The sequence below is a fragment of the Oncorhynchus gorbuscha genome, linkage group LG25 (genome assembly GCF_021184085.1).
Source record: "Oncorhynchus gorbuscha isolate QuinsamMale2020 ecotype Even-year linkage group LG25, OgorEven_v1.0, whole genome shotgun sequence".
Taxonomy (NCBI): Eukaryota; Metazoa; Chordata; class Actinopteri; order Salmoniformes; family Salmonidae; genus Oncorhynchus; species Oncorhynchus gorbuscha.
In genome coordinates this window covers 37,976,896-37,998,674 of record NC_060197.1, presented here as the reverse complement: position 1 = coordinate 37,998,674, position 21,779 = coordinate 37,976,896, and the positions used below count along the sequence as shown (strand labels likewise).

The window sequence follows — 21,779 nt, the reverse complement described above, 5'->3', positions numbered from 1 at the left end:
AGGAGGTTTGTCATGGTATGGTCATCAGTGGAACACACCCACACACATACACGCCCTCCAAGCCCCCTCAGTGCAATACAGAGGAGGTTTGTCATGGTATGGTCATCAGGGGAACACACCCACACACATACACGCCCTCCAAGCCCCCTCAGTGCAATACAGAGGAGGTTTGTCATGGTATGGTCATCAGGGGAACACACCCACACACATACACGCCCTCCAAGCCCCCTCAGTGCAATACAGAGGAGGTTTGTCATGGTATGGTCATCAGGGGAACACACCCACACACATACACGCCCTCCAAGCCCCCTCAGTGCAATACAGAGGAGGTTTGTCATGGTATGGTCATCAGGGGAACACACCCACACACATACACGCCCTCCAAGCCCCCTCAGTGCAATACAGAGGAGGTTTGTCATGGTATGGTCATCAGGGGAACACACCCACACACATACACGCCCTCCAAGCCCCCTCAGTGCAATACAGAGGAGGTTTGTCATGGTATGGTCATCAGGGGAACACACCCACACACATACACGCCCTCCAAGCCCCCTCAGTGCAATACAGAGGAGGTTTGTCATGGTATGGTCATCAGGGGAACACACCCACACACATACACGCCCTCCAAGCCCCCTCAGTGCAATACAGAGGAGGTTTGTCATGGTATGGTCATCAGTGGAACACACCCACACACATACACGCCCTCCAAGCCCCCTCAGTGCAATACAGAGGAGGTTTGTCATGGTATGGTCATCAGGGGAACACACCCACACACATACACGCCCTCCAAGCCCCCTCAGTGCAATACAGAGGAGGTTTGTCATGGTATGGTCATCAGGGGAACACACCCACACACATACACGCCCTCCAAGCCCCCTCAGTGCAATACAGAGGAGGTTTGTCATGGTATGGTCATCAGGGGAACACACCCACACACATACACGCCCTCCAAGCCCCCTCAGTGCAATACAGAGGAGGTTTGTCATGGTATGGTCATCAGGGGAACACACCCACACACATACACGCCCTCCAAGCCCCCTCAGTGCAATACAGAGGAGGTTTGTCATGGTATGGTCATCAGGGAACACACCCACACACATACACGCCCTCCAAGCCCCCTCAGTGCAATACAGAGGAGGTTTGTCATGGTATGGTCATCAGGGGAACACACCCACACACATACACGCCCTCCAAGCCCCCTCAGTGCAATACAGAGGAGGTTTGTCATGTTATGGTCATCAGTGGAACACACCCACACACATACACGCCCTCCAAGCCCCCTCAGTGCAATACAGAGGAGGTTTGTCATGGTATGGTCATCAGGGGAACACACCCACACACATACACGCCCTCCAAGCCCCCTCAGTGCAATACAGAGGAGGTTTGTCATGGTATGGTCATCAGGGGAACACACCCACACACATACACGCCCTCCAAGCCCCCTCAGTGCAATACAGAGGAGGTTTGTCATGGTATGGTCATCAGTGGAACACACCCACACACATACACGCCCTCCAAGCCCCCCTCAGTGCAATACAGAGGAGGTTTGTCATGGTATGGTCATCAGTGGAACACACCCACACACATACACGCCCTCCAAGCCCCCCTCAGTGCAATACAGAGGAGGTTTGTCATGGTATGGTCATCAGGGGAACACACCCACACACATACACGTCCTCCAAGCCCCCCTCAGTGCAATACAGAGGAGGTTTGTCATGGTATGGTCATCAGGGGAACACACCCACACACATACACGCCCTCCAAGCCCCCCTCAGTGCAATACAGAGGAGGTTTGTCATGGTATGGTCATCAGGGGAACACACCCACACACATACACGTCCTCCAAGCCCCCCTCAGTGCAATACAGAGGAGGTTTGTCATGGTATGGTCATCAGGGGAACACACCCACACACATACACGCCCTCCAAGCCCCCCTCAGTGCAATACAGAGGAGGTTTGTCATGGTATGGTCATCAGGGGAACACACCCACACACATACACGCCCTCCAAGCCCCCCTCAGTGCAATACAGAGGAGGTTTGTCATGGTATGGTCATCAGGGGAACACACCCACACACATACACGCCCTCCAAGCCCCCCTCAGTGCAATACAGAGGAGGTTTGTCATGGTATGGTCATCAGGGGAACACACCCACACACATACACGTCCTCCAAGCCCCCCTCAGTGCAATACAGAGGAGGTTTGTCATGGTATGGTCATCAGGGGAACACACCCACACACATACACGCCCTCCAAGCCCCCCTCAGTGCAATACAGAGGAGGTTTGTCATGGTATGGTCATCAGTGGAACACACCCACACACATACACGTCCTCCAAGCCCCCCTCAGTGCAATACAGAGGAGGTTTGTCATGGTATGGTCATCAGGGGAACACACCCACACACATACACACCCTCCAAGCCCCCCTCAGTGCAATACAGAGGAGGTTTGTCATGGTATGGTCATCAGGGGAACACACCCACACACATACACACCCTCCAAGCCCCCCTCAGTGCAATACAGAGGAGGTTTGTCATGGTATGGTCATCAGGGGAACACACCCACACACATACACACCCTCCAAGCCCCCCTCAGTGCAATACAGAGGAGGTTTGTCATGGTATGGTCATCAGGGGAACACACCCACACACATACACGCCCTCCAAGCCCCCCTCAGTGCAATACAGAGGAGGTTTGTCATGGTAGTGTCATCAGGGGAACACACCCACACACGTACACGCCCTCCAAGCCCCCCTCAGTGCAATACAGAGGAGGTTTGTCATGGTATGGTCATCAGTGGAACACACCCACACACATACACGCCCTCCAAGCCCCCCTCAGTGCAATACAGAGGAGGTTTGTCATGGTATGGTCATCAGTGGAACACACCCACACACATACACGCCCTCCAAGCCCCCCTCAGTGCAATACAGAGGAGGTTTGTCATGGTATGGTCATCAGTGGAACACACCCACACACATACACGCCCTCCAAGCCCCCCTCAGTGCAATACAGAGGAGGTTTGTCATGGTATGGTCATCAGGGGAACACACCCACACACATACACGCCCTCCAAGCCCCCCTCAGTGCAATACAGAGGAGGTTTGTCATGGTATGGTCATCAGTGGAACACACCCACACACATACACGCCCTCCAAGCCCCCCTCAGTGCAATACAGAGGAGGTTTGTCATGGTATGGTCATCAGTGGAACACACCCACACACATACACGCCCTCCAAGCCCCCCTCAGTGCAATACAGAGGAGGTTTGTCATGGTATGGTCATCAGGGGAACACACCCACACACATACACGCCCTCCAAGCCCCCTCAGTGCAATACAGAGGAGGTTTGTCATGGTATGGTCATCAGTGGAACACACCCACACACATACACGCCCTCCAAGCCCCCTCAGTGCAATACAGAGGAGGTTTGTCATGGTATGGTCATCAGTGGAACACACCCACACACATACACGCCCTCCAAGCCCCCTCAGTGCAATACAGAGGAGGTTTGTCATGGTATGGTCATCAGTGGAACACACCCACACACATACACGCCCTCCAAGCCCCCTCAGTGCAATACAGAGGAGGTTTGTCATGGTATGGTCATCAGTGGAACACACCCACACACATACACGCCCTCCAAGCCCCCTCAGTGCAATACAGAGGAGGTTTGTCATGGTATGGTCATCAGGGGAACACACCCACACACATACACGCCCTCCAAGCCCCCTCAGTGCAATACAGAGGAGGTTTGTCATGTTATGGTCATCAGTGGAACACACCCACACACATACACGCCCTCCAAGCCCCCCTCAGTGCAATACAGAGGAGGTTTGTCATGGTATGGTCATCAGTGGAACACACCCACACACATACACGCCCTCCAAGCCCCCCTCAGTGCAATACAGAGGAGGTTTGTCATGGTATGGTCATCAGTGGAACACACCCACACACATACACGCCCTCCAAGCCCCCCTCGGTGCAATACAGAGGAGGTTTGTCATGGTATGGTCATCAGGGGAACACACCCACACACATACACGCCCTCCAAGCCCCCCTCAGTGCAATACAGAGGAGGTTTGTCATGGTATGGTCATCAGTGGAACACACCCACACACATACACGCCCTCCAAGCCCCCCTCAGTGCAATACAGAGGAGGTTTGTCATGGTAGGGTCATCAGGGGAACACACCCACACACATACACGCCCTCCAAGCCCCCCTCAGTGCAATATACACTCACCTGCCTAACGGGTCACACCTCAAACCGCTGTGTAGCTAAACCCATCAGGACCCCCATACATCTGTCACTGCTCCTCTTCCTCAATGTGGCATCACTGCTCCTCTTCCTCAATGTGGCATCCCTGCTCCTCTTCCTCAATGTGGCATCCCTGCTCCTCTTCCTCAATGTGGCATCCCTGCTCCTCTTCCTCAATGTGGCATCCCTGCTCCTCTTCCTCAATGTGGCATCCCTGCTCCTCTTCCTCAATGTGCATATGTACGTTTTTTTGTGTGTGTGCGTGTGCGTGCGCGTGCGCATGTGTGTGTGTGTGTGTGTGTGGTCACTGGGGTCCAGTAAGTGGGTTCCCTAATCTTGGCAGCGGTTCCCTTTGAGATCCTGATTATAGGTTGCCTCTCTCGGGAGACATTTTGAAACAAGGTGATTTATCCGCTGTGATTTTTGTCTTAGGTAGGATTTATCACAGTTCGAATGTTGTTTTTGGAGTAGTTGCCTTGATGATGGAGATTGATACACATACAATTATGCTTCTACATCTGCATTGCTTGTTGCTGTTTGGGGTTATAGGCTGGGTTTCTGTACAGCTCTTTGTGACATCAGCTGATGTAAGAAGGGCTTTATAAATACATTTGATTGATGTACATGCATGCACGTACGCAAGGATGTACACACACACCGACACACACACACCCTAATCTTCTCTCCCACCCCTCAGAGCTGTCCACCTCCCATCTCCCCCCGTACATGCATCTATCTCATAGTCTGTCAACGACCCTGCGTGCATGGAACAGAGATGTGATGCGGGAAGCCCCCCCCCCCCCCAACAAGGGCTTTATTGGTATGGGAAACATGTGTTAACCTTGCCAACGCAAGTGAAGTAGATAATAAACAAAAGTTAAATAAACAGAAAATGAACAGTAAACATTACACTCACAAAAAATTCCAAAATAATAAAGACCAGAAGTGTCCCCTCCGTCCTTGCTGCTCCTCCACTAGACTACAGCCTTTGCATTGCTGTCTCGACCTAGACAATATGGCCTGACTGGCGCTTCCACTGCTCTCTCTACCCAATCTGACCCGGACTTTGGCTCATGCACTGTTGATCTGGTCAGTAGAAAGGAATTTTATCTAACCTTGATTGAACTTTGAGGTATCTTGAGATATTTTTTCACGACTGAACACTTTCTAATAATGAATTTAGACAAGAGCTGGAAAAATTAATGTCTTACCCTCCAGAGCACTGTAAATCACTATATGTCATGTTGTAATGAAGGGAATAGAATGAGCCCAAGTGTACTAGTTATATACAAACCAGGATGTTGGTGTTGATCATAGAGTTGGCAAGAGTGCGCACAATGGACCGAAGCCTGTTTTAGCATGGGCAGCACCATTTCAAAGATAGGAGATGCATCAAACACGTTTTCTAGCTGGCGCGAGAAGGAATCCGTTGGACGGGCGTTTGATTTCAATAGGGTTGGCAAATTGTTCACAGGACACCCTATGTGGATCGAGGCTAAGTTAGAATAAATCAATCAAATGAAGCATTCAGTCAATTCTATTCGTGGGGTGCCTTTGTTACGTCTATGAAACCGAAATCATTGGTGTTGGAAACCGTTCTAAGCTTCTCTATAACAACAAAATGAGCAAACACACCACTGAAAACATCAGTAGCCTAGACATCGTTGCATGTGCCAAGTTTGCCTGATGATAGTGAAAAACAGGCACAAAAGCAATAATGTCATTATAAGTGTTGATATGACAACAGTCAAAACAATCGATTATCAGTTGACACATGTCCGTGTCACGTAGCCGAAACAACGAAAGCTGTTGAGTGTGTTGCTGATTACATTTCTTGCTTGAGATGTAAAGGCCTGCTCCCTCAGTGATGACATGTTGTGCTGATAATAGCCTGTAGAATTCTCAGCGGCTTGTTCTATTCCAACCGATGCCACCTTCTCTCCCGTCTCTCCGTTTCATTTTGCTGGCAGCACCTGGGCACCTGCTCAGAGAGCACAGTTCTGGCTTTTTTTAGCGCTTAGACCTCGGAGGGTGAATACTCATCAGATATGTCACCGTGATAAATGTTTTCCGTTCAGATTTTGTGGCAATGCTAACGAGCGCATCCGTTCACCTTGGTCTTCTTGCCATCATTGTACATGACGCACACTCTCACTGTTTACTCCAAGTAAACCCGTGTAGACTGATAACAGAGTACATAGCATTTGGACATTAGAATAGATCCTTACAATAGAACGGCCCACCCTGTTCTTCGTTCACATTTGGTCATTTACATAATTAGGTGTAATTCGCTTCCCCTCGCTCATCATCTCATCCATTCTCCCCATACTTTAGCCTACTTCATTGGTTTAATCTCTTATTATATGTGTGAAATTAGTTTCGGTATGGTTTAGGTTCACTTTCGAGGTGATTATCTGGGGGATTTTCAACTGGGCACTGCATCTTCAGCTATCGGGATATAGCTGGTCAGAAAAAGAGGGGAAATGGGGAAAACCATAAAAAAATGAAATGCCCTAAAACTCTCTAAAACACCAGTTCTGTTTGTGATATTAATATTCTAATAATGACAGTGTATTATCGACTTATTTAGGACAAGGACGGAGGTGGGATTGACTTTAGAAATGGCGTGTAATATTTTTTTTAAATTCATCAGCAGCAAATTAGTGTTTTAACAGTTCTACTGTGAGTTTTATAATAACATGTAGTTGTATTAGACTACCTTTTAATGTGGCATGAACACATTGTAAAACAAATCACAAAAACTAGATTTCCTTCGCACGTTAGTCCAAAATAACATCCTATTGACTGAAATGGCAGCCTTCTGTCTTAGTATGTTGCCCCATGTATCTGATGTGGTCATGAAGGAGAATGTCATGCCATACTCTTTTAGTCCTGACAGCATCAGATACATGGTCAATACATTCTGAGACAGAGGGGCGCTGTTTCGCTCGGATGCTTCATCTGAGATTGATGGGTCTTTCTGTTGGCGGTCAAATAAATGGTCAATATTTAAATATTTTATTTGGATGGGCCAGGAGGTACGTTAGGGCGGGCCATCTGTAGATCCTCTGCAGACTATAGTCTCCAGTCTATAGACTATCAGTAACATTTCAAGTAACTATCCCTAACCCTAGCCCTAACCTTAACCCTTACCCTTATTCTAAACCTAACCCTAGCCCTAACCTTAACTCTTATCCTTATTCTAACCCTAACCCTAGCCCTAACCTTAACCCTTACCCTTATTCTAACCCTAACCCAAGCCCTAACATTAACCCTTACCCTTATTCTAACCCTAACCCTTATCTTAACCCTTACCCTTATACTAACCCTAACCCTAGCCCCAACATTAACCCTTACCCTTATTCTAAACCTAACCCTAACATTAACCCTTACCTTTATTCTAACCCTAACCCTATCCCTAACATTAACCCTTACCCTTATTCTGAACCTAACCCTAACCCTATCCCTAACATTAACCCTTACCCTTATTCTGAACCTAACCCTAGCCCCAACGATACCCAGCCGATGCCCCCCGATACCCAGCCGATGCCCCGATACCCAGCCGATGCCCCGATACCCGGCTGATGCCCCCGATATCCAGCCGATGCCCCCGATACCCAGCCGATGCCCCCGATACCCAGCCGATACCCCACGATACCCAGCCGATGCTCCCCAATACCCAGCCGATGCCCCCTGATTTCCCAGCCGATGCCCCCTGATACCCAGCCGATGCCCCCTGATACCCAGCCGATGCCCCCATGATACCCAGCCGATGCCCCCTGATTTCCCAGCCGATTCCCCCTGATACCCAGCCGATGCCCCCTGATTTCCCAGCCGATGCCCCCTGATACCCAGCCGATGCCCCCTGATTTCCCAGCCGATGCCCCCTGATACCCAGCCGATGCCCCCTGATTTCCCAGCCGATGCCCCCTGATACCCAGCCAATGCCCCCTGATTTCCCAGCCGATGCCCCCTGATACCCAGCCGATGCCCCCTGATTTCCCAGCCGATGCCCCCTGATACCCAGCCAATGCCCCCTGCTCTTGCCGTCACTGCAAGTATCATTCCCTTGACTCCTGTCACTCTCTATGGTCCTGGCTCCTCACCCCTCTGCACCCTCCATACCGCGGCGCTCATACCCAGAATACCTAGCGCCGCAAGAAGGGGAGACAAACACCCCCCTCCCATCACTCCTAACAGTCACTGAGGCGTTGCCACTAATAGCCTGGGGAGAACGAGAGAATGATGGAATGAAAGTGTGGGAAGACATGGGGGTGATGAGAGGGAGTGATGGCGGTAGTGGTGACGGTCGGAGGAGGAAGAGTCGACGGTGACAGATGGGTGTGAGATGCGCAGCGGCTAGATTTACATGCGCTGTTATTTATTTGGATTTTCAGCACCTCGCCATCTTTGAAATGTAATTACGTGGCGCTCAGTGACGGTTAGGAGCGATGGAAGGGGGGTGTTTGTCTCCCCAACACGGGGTGTAGTGAGCCCGGTGGCCCCAGTTAGGCCAATGGATTCGGCCAATGGGTTGTGAGCTGCTATATTAAGTCGGATTGATTTCCATTGGATTTCATGACCTATTGCAATGCTATTGTCTATCTTGCTTCCAATCAACCAACCAACTCATTCACACAAACATAAATTATTAACAATATCCCTCTGGTCAAGGTCACTCATTGTAGCCTTTTCCATAAATCCTACAGTACTCTGCATCTGACTCACACGGCGCTTTCTCAGAGAGCTGATGTAGACTACCGTCCTGGTCGGAGGATTGTACGCTCACAACATAATTAACTCTAATTTGAGATTAGGATGAGTTCATTTCGGTAATCTGGCACAGGAGTCCCTAGTCAGCCATGAGGGGAGAGAGATGTTGGATGAATTGGTAAAGACTTGTAATGAGATAGGCCTGCCTTGGCTCAGACAAATAAGCACGTAGTTGGCCCATTGCCTCCTCTCCCCCCATTGTGACAGTGGCTGGAATGGGAAATCATTTTTCCATTCATTTGTTTATAATTGTCGCAATTGTTCCCCATCCACACCGAAAGTAATATAATCCTGGGGCCACTTTAAAGAGGAACATATTTTTGTGTCCTCATACATATATAGGCACACCTGTGTGCAGACAAACACACACACACACAACACACACTCATCTCTCCCCATCCTTTCCTGGGAGGCTCCATGTTATTTGGAGGAAAATGAACTCAACTTTGGGTGACTCTGTCATCCATAATAAGATTGGACAGTGAAGTCTGATCAGTCTATCTGGCGTTGGTCCCTACGCCGTCATCAGTGGTCAATTTACTATTACTAAGGGACAGGGATGCTTGGTGAATAACAGATTAAGAGTATGTGTGCCAAAATTACAAAACAATCTGAAAACAAATGTTAGATTGTACAAAGTAAACAGTGTCCCATTTAAATTTAGCCAGAGTCCGGATATTTCCATGTCTCGATGGTTCTGCAAAACATTGGATAATGCTATCAGACACGGTACTAGACTATTCAATGCAATCCAACTAAGACATTGGCTCTTTAGGTCGATGTAGAATCTGCACTAGAACGATCTCAGCTAGTTTAAAACTCTCATTGAAACCTGTGATTAGTGATTCTGCCTGTGCACTTGGTTAAATCTGTATGCGGTGATACTCACCCTGACAGCCCAACAAAACCGGTGGTAGAAGGATGAAGGAATTAACATTAGCAGCATGGCCATCAGATCTATAAATGGTGGACACTGCAATCCATTATTCCTAGCTGCAGGGCCACACATACGCACATGTGAAGTAAGCCTTCGTTCTAACAACACAGACAAGCCGATCCTTTCCTCAGCAATCACGTTTAACAACTGTGCTTTTGAACCATTGAGCATAGTGCTTAGTTTACAATGTTGTTACCGTTGGAACACTTTTTGTTTACTTAATTATTATATAGAATTCATATATATACTGTATATACTAGGCCTATCCGTTTTCCTTGTTGGACCTGCGTTTATAATGTACCAATTTCAGTTGGTGTGGTTTTTGGTTCAGCGTTCTGTAACTTTGTAGAACGTTCTGTCTGCAGGTGTAAGTGCATATTATTACATCATGATTGCAAGGGGTCCCAATATCTTTTCCAACTGTCCCGTTATCTGCTTTTAATGTCCGTTCTAGAATGCCCTTCTAGCCAATCTGAAACCAGTATTCAACAATGCTGTCGTATATTATATATAATGCAGCCTAGCACACTTCCAGAGGATAAATCATTTCTGATGACAGATAATATAAGGGAGAGGAATGTGGATGTTTGCCCCATAAATATTTAAAGAGCTGAAGATTATTACAGAGCTGGGCTTTATGGAAACCTGGTTCTGTTGTGATTCTGGTGGCTTGGAGGGATTGCATTGTGTGTGTGAGGTAGGAGGGCTGTGTGCGCGTGTGCGTATTGTACATTTGTGTGTGTTGTTGATGTCTTTTACAATCGCCACTTCCTCTCTCACAAGGTGGAGTCCGATGATTGCACCCTGGCTCTCTGTTTGTGGAAGGCTTTTTTTTTGGGGGGGGGGTTCAATCTGTGTTTTATAACCGTTTGTTTGATGTGTTGTGATAGTGCCTCTGTAGGAAGTTTTGACTCTACTGTCCACAGTGACCTAAAAGGAACCTTGGGTCCTGAAGAGTGTCACCCTCGTTTGGCATGAGTCAGGGTTAACAATTGTACTAAATAAAGCTATACTGGGGATCACGATCTGCAACTGCATGTCAGGTTTACCTCGACTTAGTCCTAGATATAGTTACTTCATTATGTTGGTTTTCGTATTTGATACCTCTGCTCGACGTCATTCAGGCACAAAGCAGGACCCTTCAGCATGTAGGTACAGGAGGTTCTAAAGGACTAACAGGTGCTACTGAATCATGCATCAAAGGTATATAATATAATAATATATGCCATTTAGCAGACGCTTTTATCCAAAGCGACTTACAGTCATGTGTGCATACATTCTACGTATGGGTGGTCCCAGGGATCGAACCCACTACCCTGGCGTTACAAGCGCCATGCTCTACCAACTGAGCTACATTTATCCCATTTCCCATTACTGGTGTGTAAGGAAGGATCACCTATGATTTACTACCTGGCAATGAGTCACAGGGGGAAGACGGCTGGCAGAGATCCAAAACATAATGGACCTGCAGTGAGGAAGAGGGGGCTGGCGAAAGACCAACAAAATAATGCTTTTGTTGACCCGTTCATGGAGAATTTCAACACTTGCACCCTTAGCTCACCACAATCCCCCTGCACCTACTGCCCCTTCTCATTCGGCCCCTGACCTACACTCTCCCACCTAGGCTTTCCAGTTTCCTCAGACTTCTATTGGCCTGTGAATGAGGAAAAATGACTGTGACATTAGCCATCAATTCCACATTAATGGCTGGGGCTCCTGTGCTGCCCAGATGCATTGATTTCCATTTTCTTTCTCACATGAGAAGACAGAGAAAGGTGCAACCTCTTTCAGGTTTGAAAAATGGTAAAGGGTGTTGTGTCTAAATGAGGGTTTTTCCCTCCCATCATGCAGTGCAAGGTCCTAGCCAGACTGAGAACTGAGGACTACGGTAATTATTTGGCTTTAGCTCAGTGGGCGAACACGGTTAAACACACATAACATTTCATAACACTACATGTAAATCACCTCTGGTTACTGTGCGTGGTTTTATGATATGACCAAATGATAGATGACACTGTTGTGAAAGAATCAGTGGTTCAGGTTCGTCACACTGACTTTATGACGATCACCATTGAGGAAAAGGATGTGTGTGACTGCGGGAGCTCGATACTCTCGTCTTCAAGTGAATTCATTATTTACTTTTACTCAAGTATGACAATTGGGTACTTTTTCCACCACTGTGTGAAAGGAAAAGCAGACTTTAGAGGGAATAGGGTAGCAGGGGGCTGGGCCTACCCAATACAGGGGTTGTGACTAGACGGTGGTTTTACGTGGTTTCATAACATTCTCCAAATCATCTGAAAGGGACTGCTCAATGGCTCAATGTCTCGATGGGCCTGTTCAAAGTATGTGTTTTAATGAGAGAAGGTTCTAAATGTGGTTCTTTTGAGCAATTCTTTTATATTCCCAATGAAAGTTACTAAACTGAAGTTAGTTTCTATTGATCCTAACACTGTCATTATTTTATGAAACATTCAAAACATATTCACCATAATAATGGATCATAGCGTGTAAACTCTGTGGAGTAATTGAACTTCAGCACCACACCCGAGTGACCATTCCAGTTCCAGACACAGAGTGGATTAAAGAATCGTTAGATGTACACACTTATAAACAACTCAGCTAATGGGACGCAAGGGACTTCCTTGATCTAAAAGTTGGAGCTCAAGATTTCACTTCTACCAGTTCATGCCTACGGTATCATATTCCCCTGTAGGTCTAAGCCCTTAGATGGCAATATCTACGAAGATAATGTAGGAAATTGTTTTCAGATGGTCATAAAATGTATCATTTAGCCATTTAAACAAAAAATAGGACCCCTGTAGGTATAAACAATAAATATGTTCTTGTTCGGATCCTCTCATGTGTAGAACAAGGCTGCTTCCACCTGCCCCATGTTGTGGAATAGGCACAAACGTTATATCGTCGGAAAGAGGGGATTGAACTGCAGCCACTACAAGAAACTCTCTAGCATAAACACACAGGGAGCTATTCAACAATCAAAATGATGTCACCGTGTGACGCTCGGGTGTCTCAATCGACTGTAGAGGCCGTGATGTATCGCCCCTACCTTTCCTACGATGTCAGAGGAATTCAAACCCAAGGTCCACAATACTGCTGGTTTTCTCTTCTACCTGATAATTACAGTGCACCCCCTGGTGTCCCAGGTATAAATCAGTCCTTGATTAGAGGGGAACAATGGAAATCACTTGTGGAACTGGCTTCGAGGTCCATATTTGAAATTCCCTGATTAATATTGTTATTGTACTTATGGCACATAGTGTGTTTACAGTGGTTGATTCTCCAAAAGTTGCAGCGTACTGCAGCACAGCTTGCGTGGTGCCGCAGAATTCAATTGCACGTTATTTAAGTGTCGGCCACTGTTACCATTAATGCTAGTTAGTGCTTGTTTGACCACCAGAGGGCATCTTTGAGAAGCATTTGATAGCCTTTAATATTGTCTGTACAAGATAATTTAAAACCTATTTTTGTGAGAACATAGTATATGGGACTGATTTTAAAAAATGTGGCTTAATTAATTATTATATTCATATTATGGTGTTTCTGTTCCAAGAAAAACGAAAAACCCTCAGGGTTTCCGTTAGGATGGACTGGAAAATATGGCACTGTACTGTGATGGTAGGCTACAGTACAAAGAGCATAACATTTCCACACACTAATTGTAGTCTAACCAATACCCAAACAGAGATTCAGTGAAAAGAAAAATCTCATTGATTTATCAAGACCAGTCTCCATGCTTGTCTCAGAGCACCGCGAAACGGTGCTGAAATAGTTGACCACACGTGGGTAGGCTTTTGCTTCAAATCCTGTTGCTTCTAACTTCAATATGCTCTTTAAATAAATAAGACCTACACCACTTTTCACAGCAAATTACTCAACACTAGTGAGACTCATGTCGCCTACGGTAGGCCTACAGTATATCAACAAATCAAAAAATAAAATGATGTCGCCGCCAATAATTACATATGGGTCTCCCGGTGGCGACCGGCACAGGTATCAACCCTGCATCTGTAGCAACGCATTTTGCACGGTGATGCAGTGTCTTCGACCGCTAAGACAATCAGGAGGCTCCATCCACAAAGATTAAAAATACAGAGAGATGGTGGTAAAGGTATATTGTCCTACTACCAGCCCATAATGGGGTATTATAATACTGTACATGGTGTCCAGGTCAGGATAATCAAAACATTTCTTTATTAAAGACTATCAGAAAGAATGTTGGTAATTATTTATTTTGACCCAAAGCAATGAATGAGTGAGTCACTCAGCTTTATGTAGGTGCTTGTAATGGCGTTCGTCTGTTGAAAGAGGAGCGGACCAAATGCGGCGTGGTGGTTACTCATGTTCTTTAATGAAAAAATGAACAATACATGAAATAACTTAAATCTACAAAACAACAAATGAACCGTGAAAACCTATACAGCCTATCTTGTGACAACAAACACAGAGACAGGAACAATCACCCACAAAACACACAGTGAAACCCAGGCTACCTAAATATGGTTCCCGATCAGAGACAACGAGAATCACCTGACTCTGATTGAGAACCGCCTCAGGCAGCCATAGACTATGCTAGACAACCCTACTCAACCACAATCCCAATACCTACTAAACCCCATTACAAAAACACACCACAAAATAAACCCGTGTCACACCCTGGCCTGACCAAATAAATAATGAAAACACAAAATACCAAGACCAAGGCGTGACAGTGCTGGCTCTATTACTTTGGAGTTTTTTCATTTTTTTTAAACAAAAGGGAGCCATTGTAATCTGATTAAAGGCCAAAATAATAATTGTAAAGGCCAAAACATTTATTTCTGTTTTTAGAGGGAGAGAAACGCTGGGCCAATTGTGTGCAGCCCTACGGGACTCCCAATCACGGTTGGATGTGTTTTCTCTTTTCTGGTGGATTAAAATGAAATTGCAACCAATCAAGGCCAGTTGTGATACAGCCAACCTAACTAAATCAAATCAAATCAAATGTATTTGTATAGCCCTTCGTACATCAGCTGACATCTCAATGTGCTGTACAGAAAAAGTGCTGTACAGAAACCCAGCCTAAAACCCCAAACAGCAAGCAATGCAGGTGTAGAAGCACGGTGGCTAGGAAAAACTCCCTAGGAAGAAACCTAGAGAGGAACCAGGCTATGAGGGGTTGCCAGTCCTCTTCTGGCTGTGCCGGGTGGAGATTATAATAGAACATGGCCAAGATGTTCAAATGTTCATAAATGACCAGCATGGTCAAATAATAATAATCACAGGCAGAACAGTAGAAACTGGAGCAGCAGCACGGCCAGGTGGACTGGGGACAGCAAGGAGTCATCATGCCAGGTAGTCCTGAGGCATGGTCCTAGGGCTCAGGTCCTCCGAGAGATAGAAAGAAAGATGGAATAAGAGAGAGCATATTTAAATTCACACAGGACACCAGATAAGACAGGAGAAGTACTCCAGATATAACAAACTGACCCTAGCCCCCCGACACATAAACTACTTCAGCATAAATACTGGAGGCTGAGACAGGAGTATACATTTGTATACAACTAAGTATACATTTGACAATAGAATTCTCCCTCCAATTTGTTTCCCTTCATTGGACAACTTTCTTCCAATATTTCTGTAATTCAGTGATATTTATTCTCTTAGTAATTCATTATGGATCCGTAACTAAATAAACATCTGTATTTTGAAAGAGTATTTTTATCCTCATTTTATTAACGAAGCATAAAGATGCTGTCGGAGAAATACAGTACTGTACAGTATACGCTCTATCTGACATTTTGAGGTTGCACGAGGTCGTTTTATGAAGGTGTCGAAGCTATATGACTGTGCCATCAACTGGATTACTGAGCAGACATCACTTGTTTATATTCAGTCACACATATAAAGAATATCATGGAATATAATGAACGTTTTTGTTTCTCCATGCTTGTGTCAGAGCAGCGATGACAGTGAGCGATTTGTAATCCGAATAAAGGCCAAAATCATATTTATAAAGGCCAAAATATAGCCCTGCTAATAGCCGTAATGGAGCTGTACAACATGACAGTGTGTGTTTGAAAGAGTATTTTCCAGTAAGCAACAATTTGTTTACCTTCATTAGACAACTTTGTTCCAATATTTCTGTAATTCAGTGATATTCTTTCCCATAGTAATTTGTTATGGATCCATAACTAAATAAACATCTGCATTTTGAGTACTTTTCTCAGTTGGTATTCTGTGACCACTCGGGGTATCTCTCTTCGTTTACACATCCTTGGAATAGCAGAACAGCAAAACGGTCTGGACGGTCCATGCTGTGCCTGGTGAGCAGTTGGTCAAGTTCTGTTGTCAGAAGAGGAATGGAAATGTCAGGTTGAACCGACGACCTGATGCACCCGTCAGGTATGTTGACGCTGCCTGATGGAGGTGGAGCTCCAGAGCTCACAGTTGTGCCTGGCAAGGATTGTGACTCCATCTCGTTCCCCGCCCTCTTCAACGCGTCATTCTCTGCCGGACTCTCTGCCAATGCTGCCTGACTCTCTGCCAATGCTGCCTGACTCTCTGCCAATGCCGCCGGACTCTCTGCCAATGCTGCCTGACTCTCTGCCAATGCTGCCTGACTCTCTGCCAATGCTGCCTGACTCTCTGCCAATGCTGCCTGACTCTCTGCCAATGCTGCCTGACTCGCTGCCAATGCTGCCTGACTCTCTGCCAATGCCGCCGGACTCTCTGCCAATGCCGCCTGACTCTCTGCCAATGCTGCCTGACTCTCTGCCAATGCTGCCTGACTCTCTGCCAATGCTGCCTGACTCTCTGCCAATGCTGCCTGACTCTCTGCCAATGCTGCCTGACTCTCTGCCAATGCCGCCTGACTCTCTGCCAATGCTGCCTGACTCTCTGCCAATGCTGCCTGACTCTCTGCCAATGCTGCCTGACTCTCTCTCAATGCCGCCTGACTCTCTGCCAATGCTGCCTGACTCTCTGCCAATGCTGCCGGACTCTCTGCCAATGCCGCCTGACTCTCTGCCAATGCTGCCTGACTCTCTGCCAATGCTGCCTGACTCTCTGCCAATGCTGCCTGACTCTCTGCCAATGCTGCCTGACTCTCTGCCAATGCTGCCTGACTCTCTGCCAATGCCGCCTGACTCTCTGCCAATGCTGCCTGACTCTCTGCCAATGCATCAGCTGTCACCTGTATCTCTGCCTTCAGATAATGTTTCACTTTCTGCCAGTCTGCCTTCAATGACTCGATCTCGGTCTTCAAAGTTTGAACCTGATCCATGTGCACCTTCATCAGATGAGTAGAATGGTACCACCCTGAGTCCCCATCATCAGATGAGTAGAATGGTACCACCCTGAGTCCCCATCATCAGATGAGTAGAATGGTACCGCCCTGAGTCCCCATCATTAGATGAGTAGAATGGTACCGCCCTGAGTCCCCATCATCAGATGAGTAGAATGGTACCGCCCTGAGTCCCCATCATCAGATGAGTAGAATGGTACCGCCCTGAGTCCCCATCATCAGATGAGTAGAATGGTACCACCCTGAGTCCCCATCATCAGATGAGTAGAATGGTACCACCCTGAGTCCCCATCATCAGATGAGTAGAATGGTACCACCCTGAGTCCCCATCATCAGATGAGTAGAATGGTACCGCCCTGAGTCCCCATCATCAGATGAGTAGAATGGTACCGCCCTGAGTCCCCATCATCAGAGGAGTAGAATGGTACCGCCCTGAGTCCCCATCATCAGATGAGTAGAATGGTACCGCCCTGAGTCCCCATCGATTATAGTGGCCTATGATAGAAATGCTAGATCAATTAAGAAGTAAAAGTGACTCCAACATACAAATGCTGCGTAAACATTGATAGGCTATGTACATTTTTTTTAAAGAAAATGCACTGAAACCAAAATACCTGTTGGTGATCCTCTCAGCTCTGGCTCATTTTCAAGTCCTCTGGTGGTTATGGTCCTAACCCTGGAACGGGTAGCATCATAGGAAGAAGCTGGCTTGAGAAAACTATGTCCATTTCGTCTGTTCGTTTGTTCGCAAATGTCATTTGTTTTAGATAAACAGCTAATTTCTGAATGGTAACTATGTTAGAGGGTGGAGTTTGGGGCGGGGTGAGGAGTACTGGAAAGGTGTGACTTGCAGCTTACAATAGGCCATAAGTATACAGAAGATCCCCGATTGTCATCACTTTGATTATGTTGCTAATCGGGCCACTTCCTCCTCCTCCTCCTCCCTTCCCCATGGGTTAGGTCCGTCTTCTGTGCATGGCTCTGCGGCCCATCCCGTGCCCCCTGCCCTCGTGCCTTGAACCTCGTGCGCCCACCGCTATTTCAGTGGATACAGCTGGAGAACTGCAAGGCAATCCCATTTTGTGCCACTCAGGAGCCATGACCAATATGACCAATATACTGTATATTGTCGTGCTAATAACAGGGTTAATAACATATCTGTGAGAATATCCAACAGGCTTTTATAGAATTATAAATTAATAATAATAATAATAATAATAATAGCTTTCTGTAAAAAATAACCATGTTTTGTAGATGATTTCGTTTTTCAAATAACGTAAAATGAGTGAGAAAAAGGGCATTCTTGAACATGGGGTGAGACATTGTTACTAATTTGTAAATAAAGCCAGGTGTTATTTAAAATCATTTATTTCTGTTTTTAGAGTGAGAGAAACCAAAAACCTACAGTCATTTCATGGGTCTTCCAGTCAAGGCCGGCACGTGTATTGAACCAGCATCTGTAGCAACACACTGCAGTGTCTTAGACCACTGTGCCACCTAGGGGCTGTACAACATGACCGGTCGGGAGTAGGCTACAGTACTACAGTAAGAGAAAAATAATCCTAACATTTCCACACCCTAATTGTAGTCTAAGTTTCTCTTAGAATAACAACCTGTAATAAGACTTTTAGTAAGTAATACTGAAGTCGTGCATCAGTTTCTATTTAGGTTTATATCGCCCATTCATTGTCAGGTAGAGACACATTAGCGCCTTGGGACCCAAAAGCATAATCAGTGTTCTAACTCCCCCTTGCGCTGGTCTGGAGCAATGAAGTAGTGACGCAGGGTAACGTACTAAACCACAAATCACAAGTCCCGCAGCATAATCGCATCATTTCCTGAAATAGCAAGTGCTTACTTATCTACCCTCTCTCTCATTGGTTAAGTCTGTCCCCCCCCGACTGCCCTAAAGAACCACTTCAAGTCAGCTGACTTGACGTGGTTGACGTGCGTCAACTGTACCCAGTGTGTGTGTCTGTGTGTGTGTCTGTGTGTGCATACATGTATGGTATGACATCAAGTGCAGCATGTTCCTGTAGGGACCCCATACCCACTCGCCCTCCCCACCTGGGCCTATATGTGGTTGTAATTAGTGAGGGGTAACTGTAGTGTCTCCAGGTTTGGAGCCAGAGGGCAGAGCATGGAGAGCAGTGTGTACATCTTCTCTCTGCTCCAGTTCTATTAAAGCAATAAGGCATGAGGGGGTGTGGTATATGGCCAATATATAAGGGCTGTTCTTAGGCACGACGCAACACCCTTAGCCGTGGTATATTGGTCATATATCACAAACCCCCGTGGTGCCTTATTGCTATTATAAACTGGTTACCAATGTAATTAGAGCAGTAAAAATAAAAGTTTTGTCATATACGGTCTGATATACCACGGCTTTCAGCCAATCAGCATTCATGGCCTGAACCACCCAGTTTATAATAACAGTATAGAGTACAGTAACCATATGCTCGGTCTCTGGCTGCCCATAGCCACATTATTATAGCCATCTCATTCTGCCTCAGATACACTCAAACAATGGCAACTTTCTAGACCCAACGTTGTACACAGACACGTGAAGTGTAGTAGCTGTCTGCTTCTGCTCCAAATACTCTACTGTACTTTACCTCAAACTCCCTCACACCCCAATCTGTTACATGCTATATCCGTCAACGTGTGCTCTCCACATAAATATATCTAGAATAGATCTTGTCCCAAATATATGTCCCAAATACCCATCAACACACACACACAATACCCATCGACACACACACACAATACCCATCAACACACACACAATACCCATCGACACACACACACAATACCCATCAACACACACAATACCCATCAACACACACACAATACCCATCAACACACACACAATACCCATCAACACACACACAATACCCATCAACACAAACACAATGGACATCAACACACACAACAGACAAGCACATGAACACATGCACACACACACACGCACACGCACACATGCAGAAAAGCAAATGAACACACACACACACACACACACACACACACACACACACACACACACACACACACACACACACACACACACACACACACACACACACACACACACACACACACACACACACACACACACGCACACATGCAGAAAAGCAAATGAACACACACACACACACACACACACACACACACACACACACACACACACACACACACACACACACACACACACACACACACACACACACACACACACACACACACACACACACACACACATGCAGAAAAGCAAATGCAAATGAACACACACACACACACACACACACACACACACACACACACACACACACACACACACACACACACACACACACACACACACACACACACACACACACACACACACACACACACACACACACACACACAGTGAAAATAATGAGAAATAAAGACTAATGAATGCAAATCAATTTGAGTATGGCCCAGAAATAGCCTCTCAGTCCTCTGATAGTGAACCTAAACTACTGTAGTCCCATTCCCATGGTAGATTAGATCAAGCAGTATAGTTATAGATGTTGCTGGATTTGCACATACACGTACTGTATTGTTACATAAACACACACACACACACATTATGCTCACAAACCCCTTTTCTCTTTCCCACTGAACCTTCAATTTACCCAAATGCCACTCCTAGAGCGCAGCCAACCTTAGCCTCCGTTCACTTCTGATGTTTGTCTATGCCATCCTGAATAAACCCTTCACTTACCCAACTCACACTGGGCTGAGAGGGAGCGGACTGACCTGCTGCTGAACGGTGACAAATGACTCAGTCCTGAGTGTACTTCAACCCCTTCTCTCCCTCAGGGGAAACGCCTACCTGCCTTACAGTGCGCGTGTGTATGCGTGTGTGTACGCGTGTGTGTATTTGTGGCTGTGCGTTTGTGTCTGTGTCTGTGTGTGTGTGTGTGTGTGTGTGTGTGTGTGTGTGTGTGTGTGTGTGTGTGTGTGTGTGTGTGTGTGTGTGTGTGTGTGTGTGTGTGTGTGTGTGTGTGTGTGTGTGTGTGTGTGTGTGTGTGTGTGTGTGTGTATACATGCATGCGTACAAATCACGTCCATAACTGACCTATAGGCCTGGTGAGCATGCAGTGCCAACCTTCACTCAGCCGTTCTGGAAATAAGAGTTGATGAGTTGAATCATGGTATTGGGTTTTGGACTTAGAGGTTGTCTGATGCATTGTGTATCAGCCAGCGGTAGCAATGGGGAGAGGCAACAGAGCAGCACGAGTAGTTCTTTGAATGAGCAGCCAGCTTGATACCTGAAGCATTTAGACTTGCTTCTGGACTGGCCTACCTTACCTGCTGGTCAAACCACACAACACACACAGGCACATGCACGCACACAAAGAAACAAACACAAAACACACTAACTTTAACAATAATAGTGCAAATCCGTTTCTAATTCTAATGACATTATTAAATGCTGCTCAAAGAGCAATGGAACCCCCACCATTCACACTCCGG

General features: G+C 46.4%; 2 protein-coding genes across 8 annotated transcripts in view; one reads left to right on the top strand and one right to left on the bottom strand.

The window, feature by feature from the left end:
- The window catches only part of LOC124013620 (neurexin-2-like), a 1,135,017-nt gene that overhangs the window by 462,672 nt on the left and 650,566 nt on the right, over positions 1 to 21,779 (top strand). The gene's annotated exons all lie outside the window — the stretch shown is intronic.
- LOC124013621 (adventurous-gliding motility protein Z-like) lies at positions 15,395 to 19,563 on the bottom strand. Its single transcript, XM_046327952.1, has 2 exons — positions 17,891 to 19,563; positions 15,395 to 17,771 (listed from the first exon to the last, which is right to left on the bottom strand). The coding sequence occupies exon 2, from the start codon at positions 17,265 to 17,267 to the stop codon at positions 16,197 to 16,199; it is 1,071 nt and encodes a 356-aa protein (XP_046183908.1). The 5' UTR covers positions 17,268 to 17,771; positions 17,891 to 19,563; the 3' UTR covers positions 15,395 to 16,196.

What these genes read in the sequence shown, in the direction of transcription:
- LOC124013621 (XM_046327952.1), bottom strand. Translation starts at nt 17,267, where the DNA reads ATGAAGGTGCACATGGATCAGGTTCAAACTTTGAAGACCGAGATCGAG.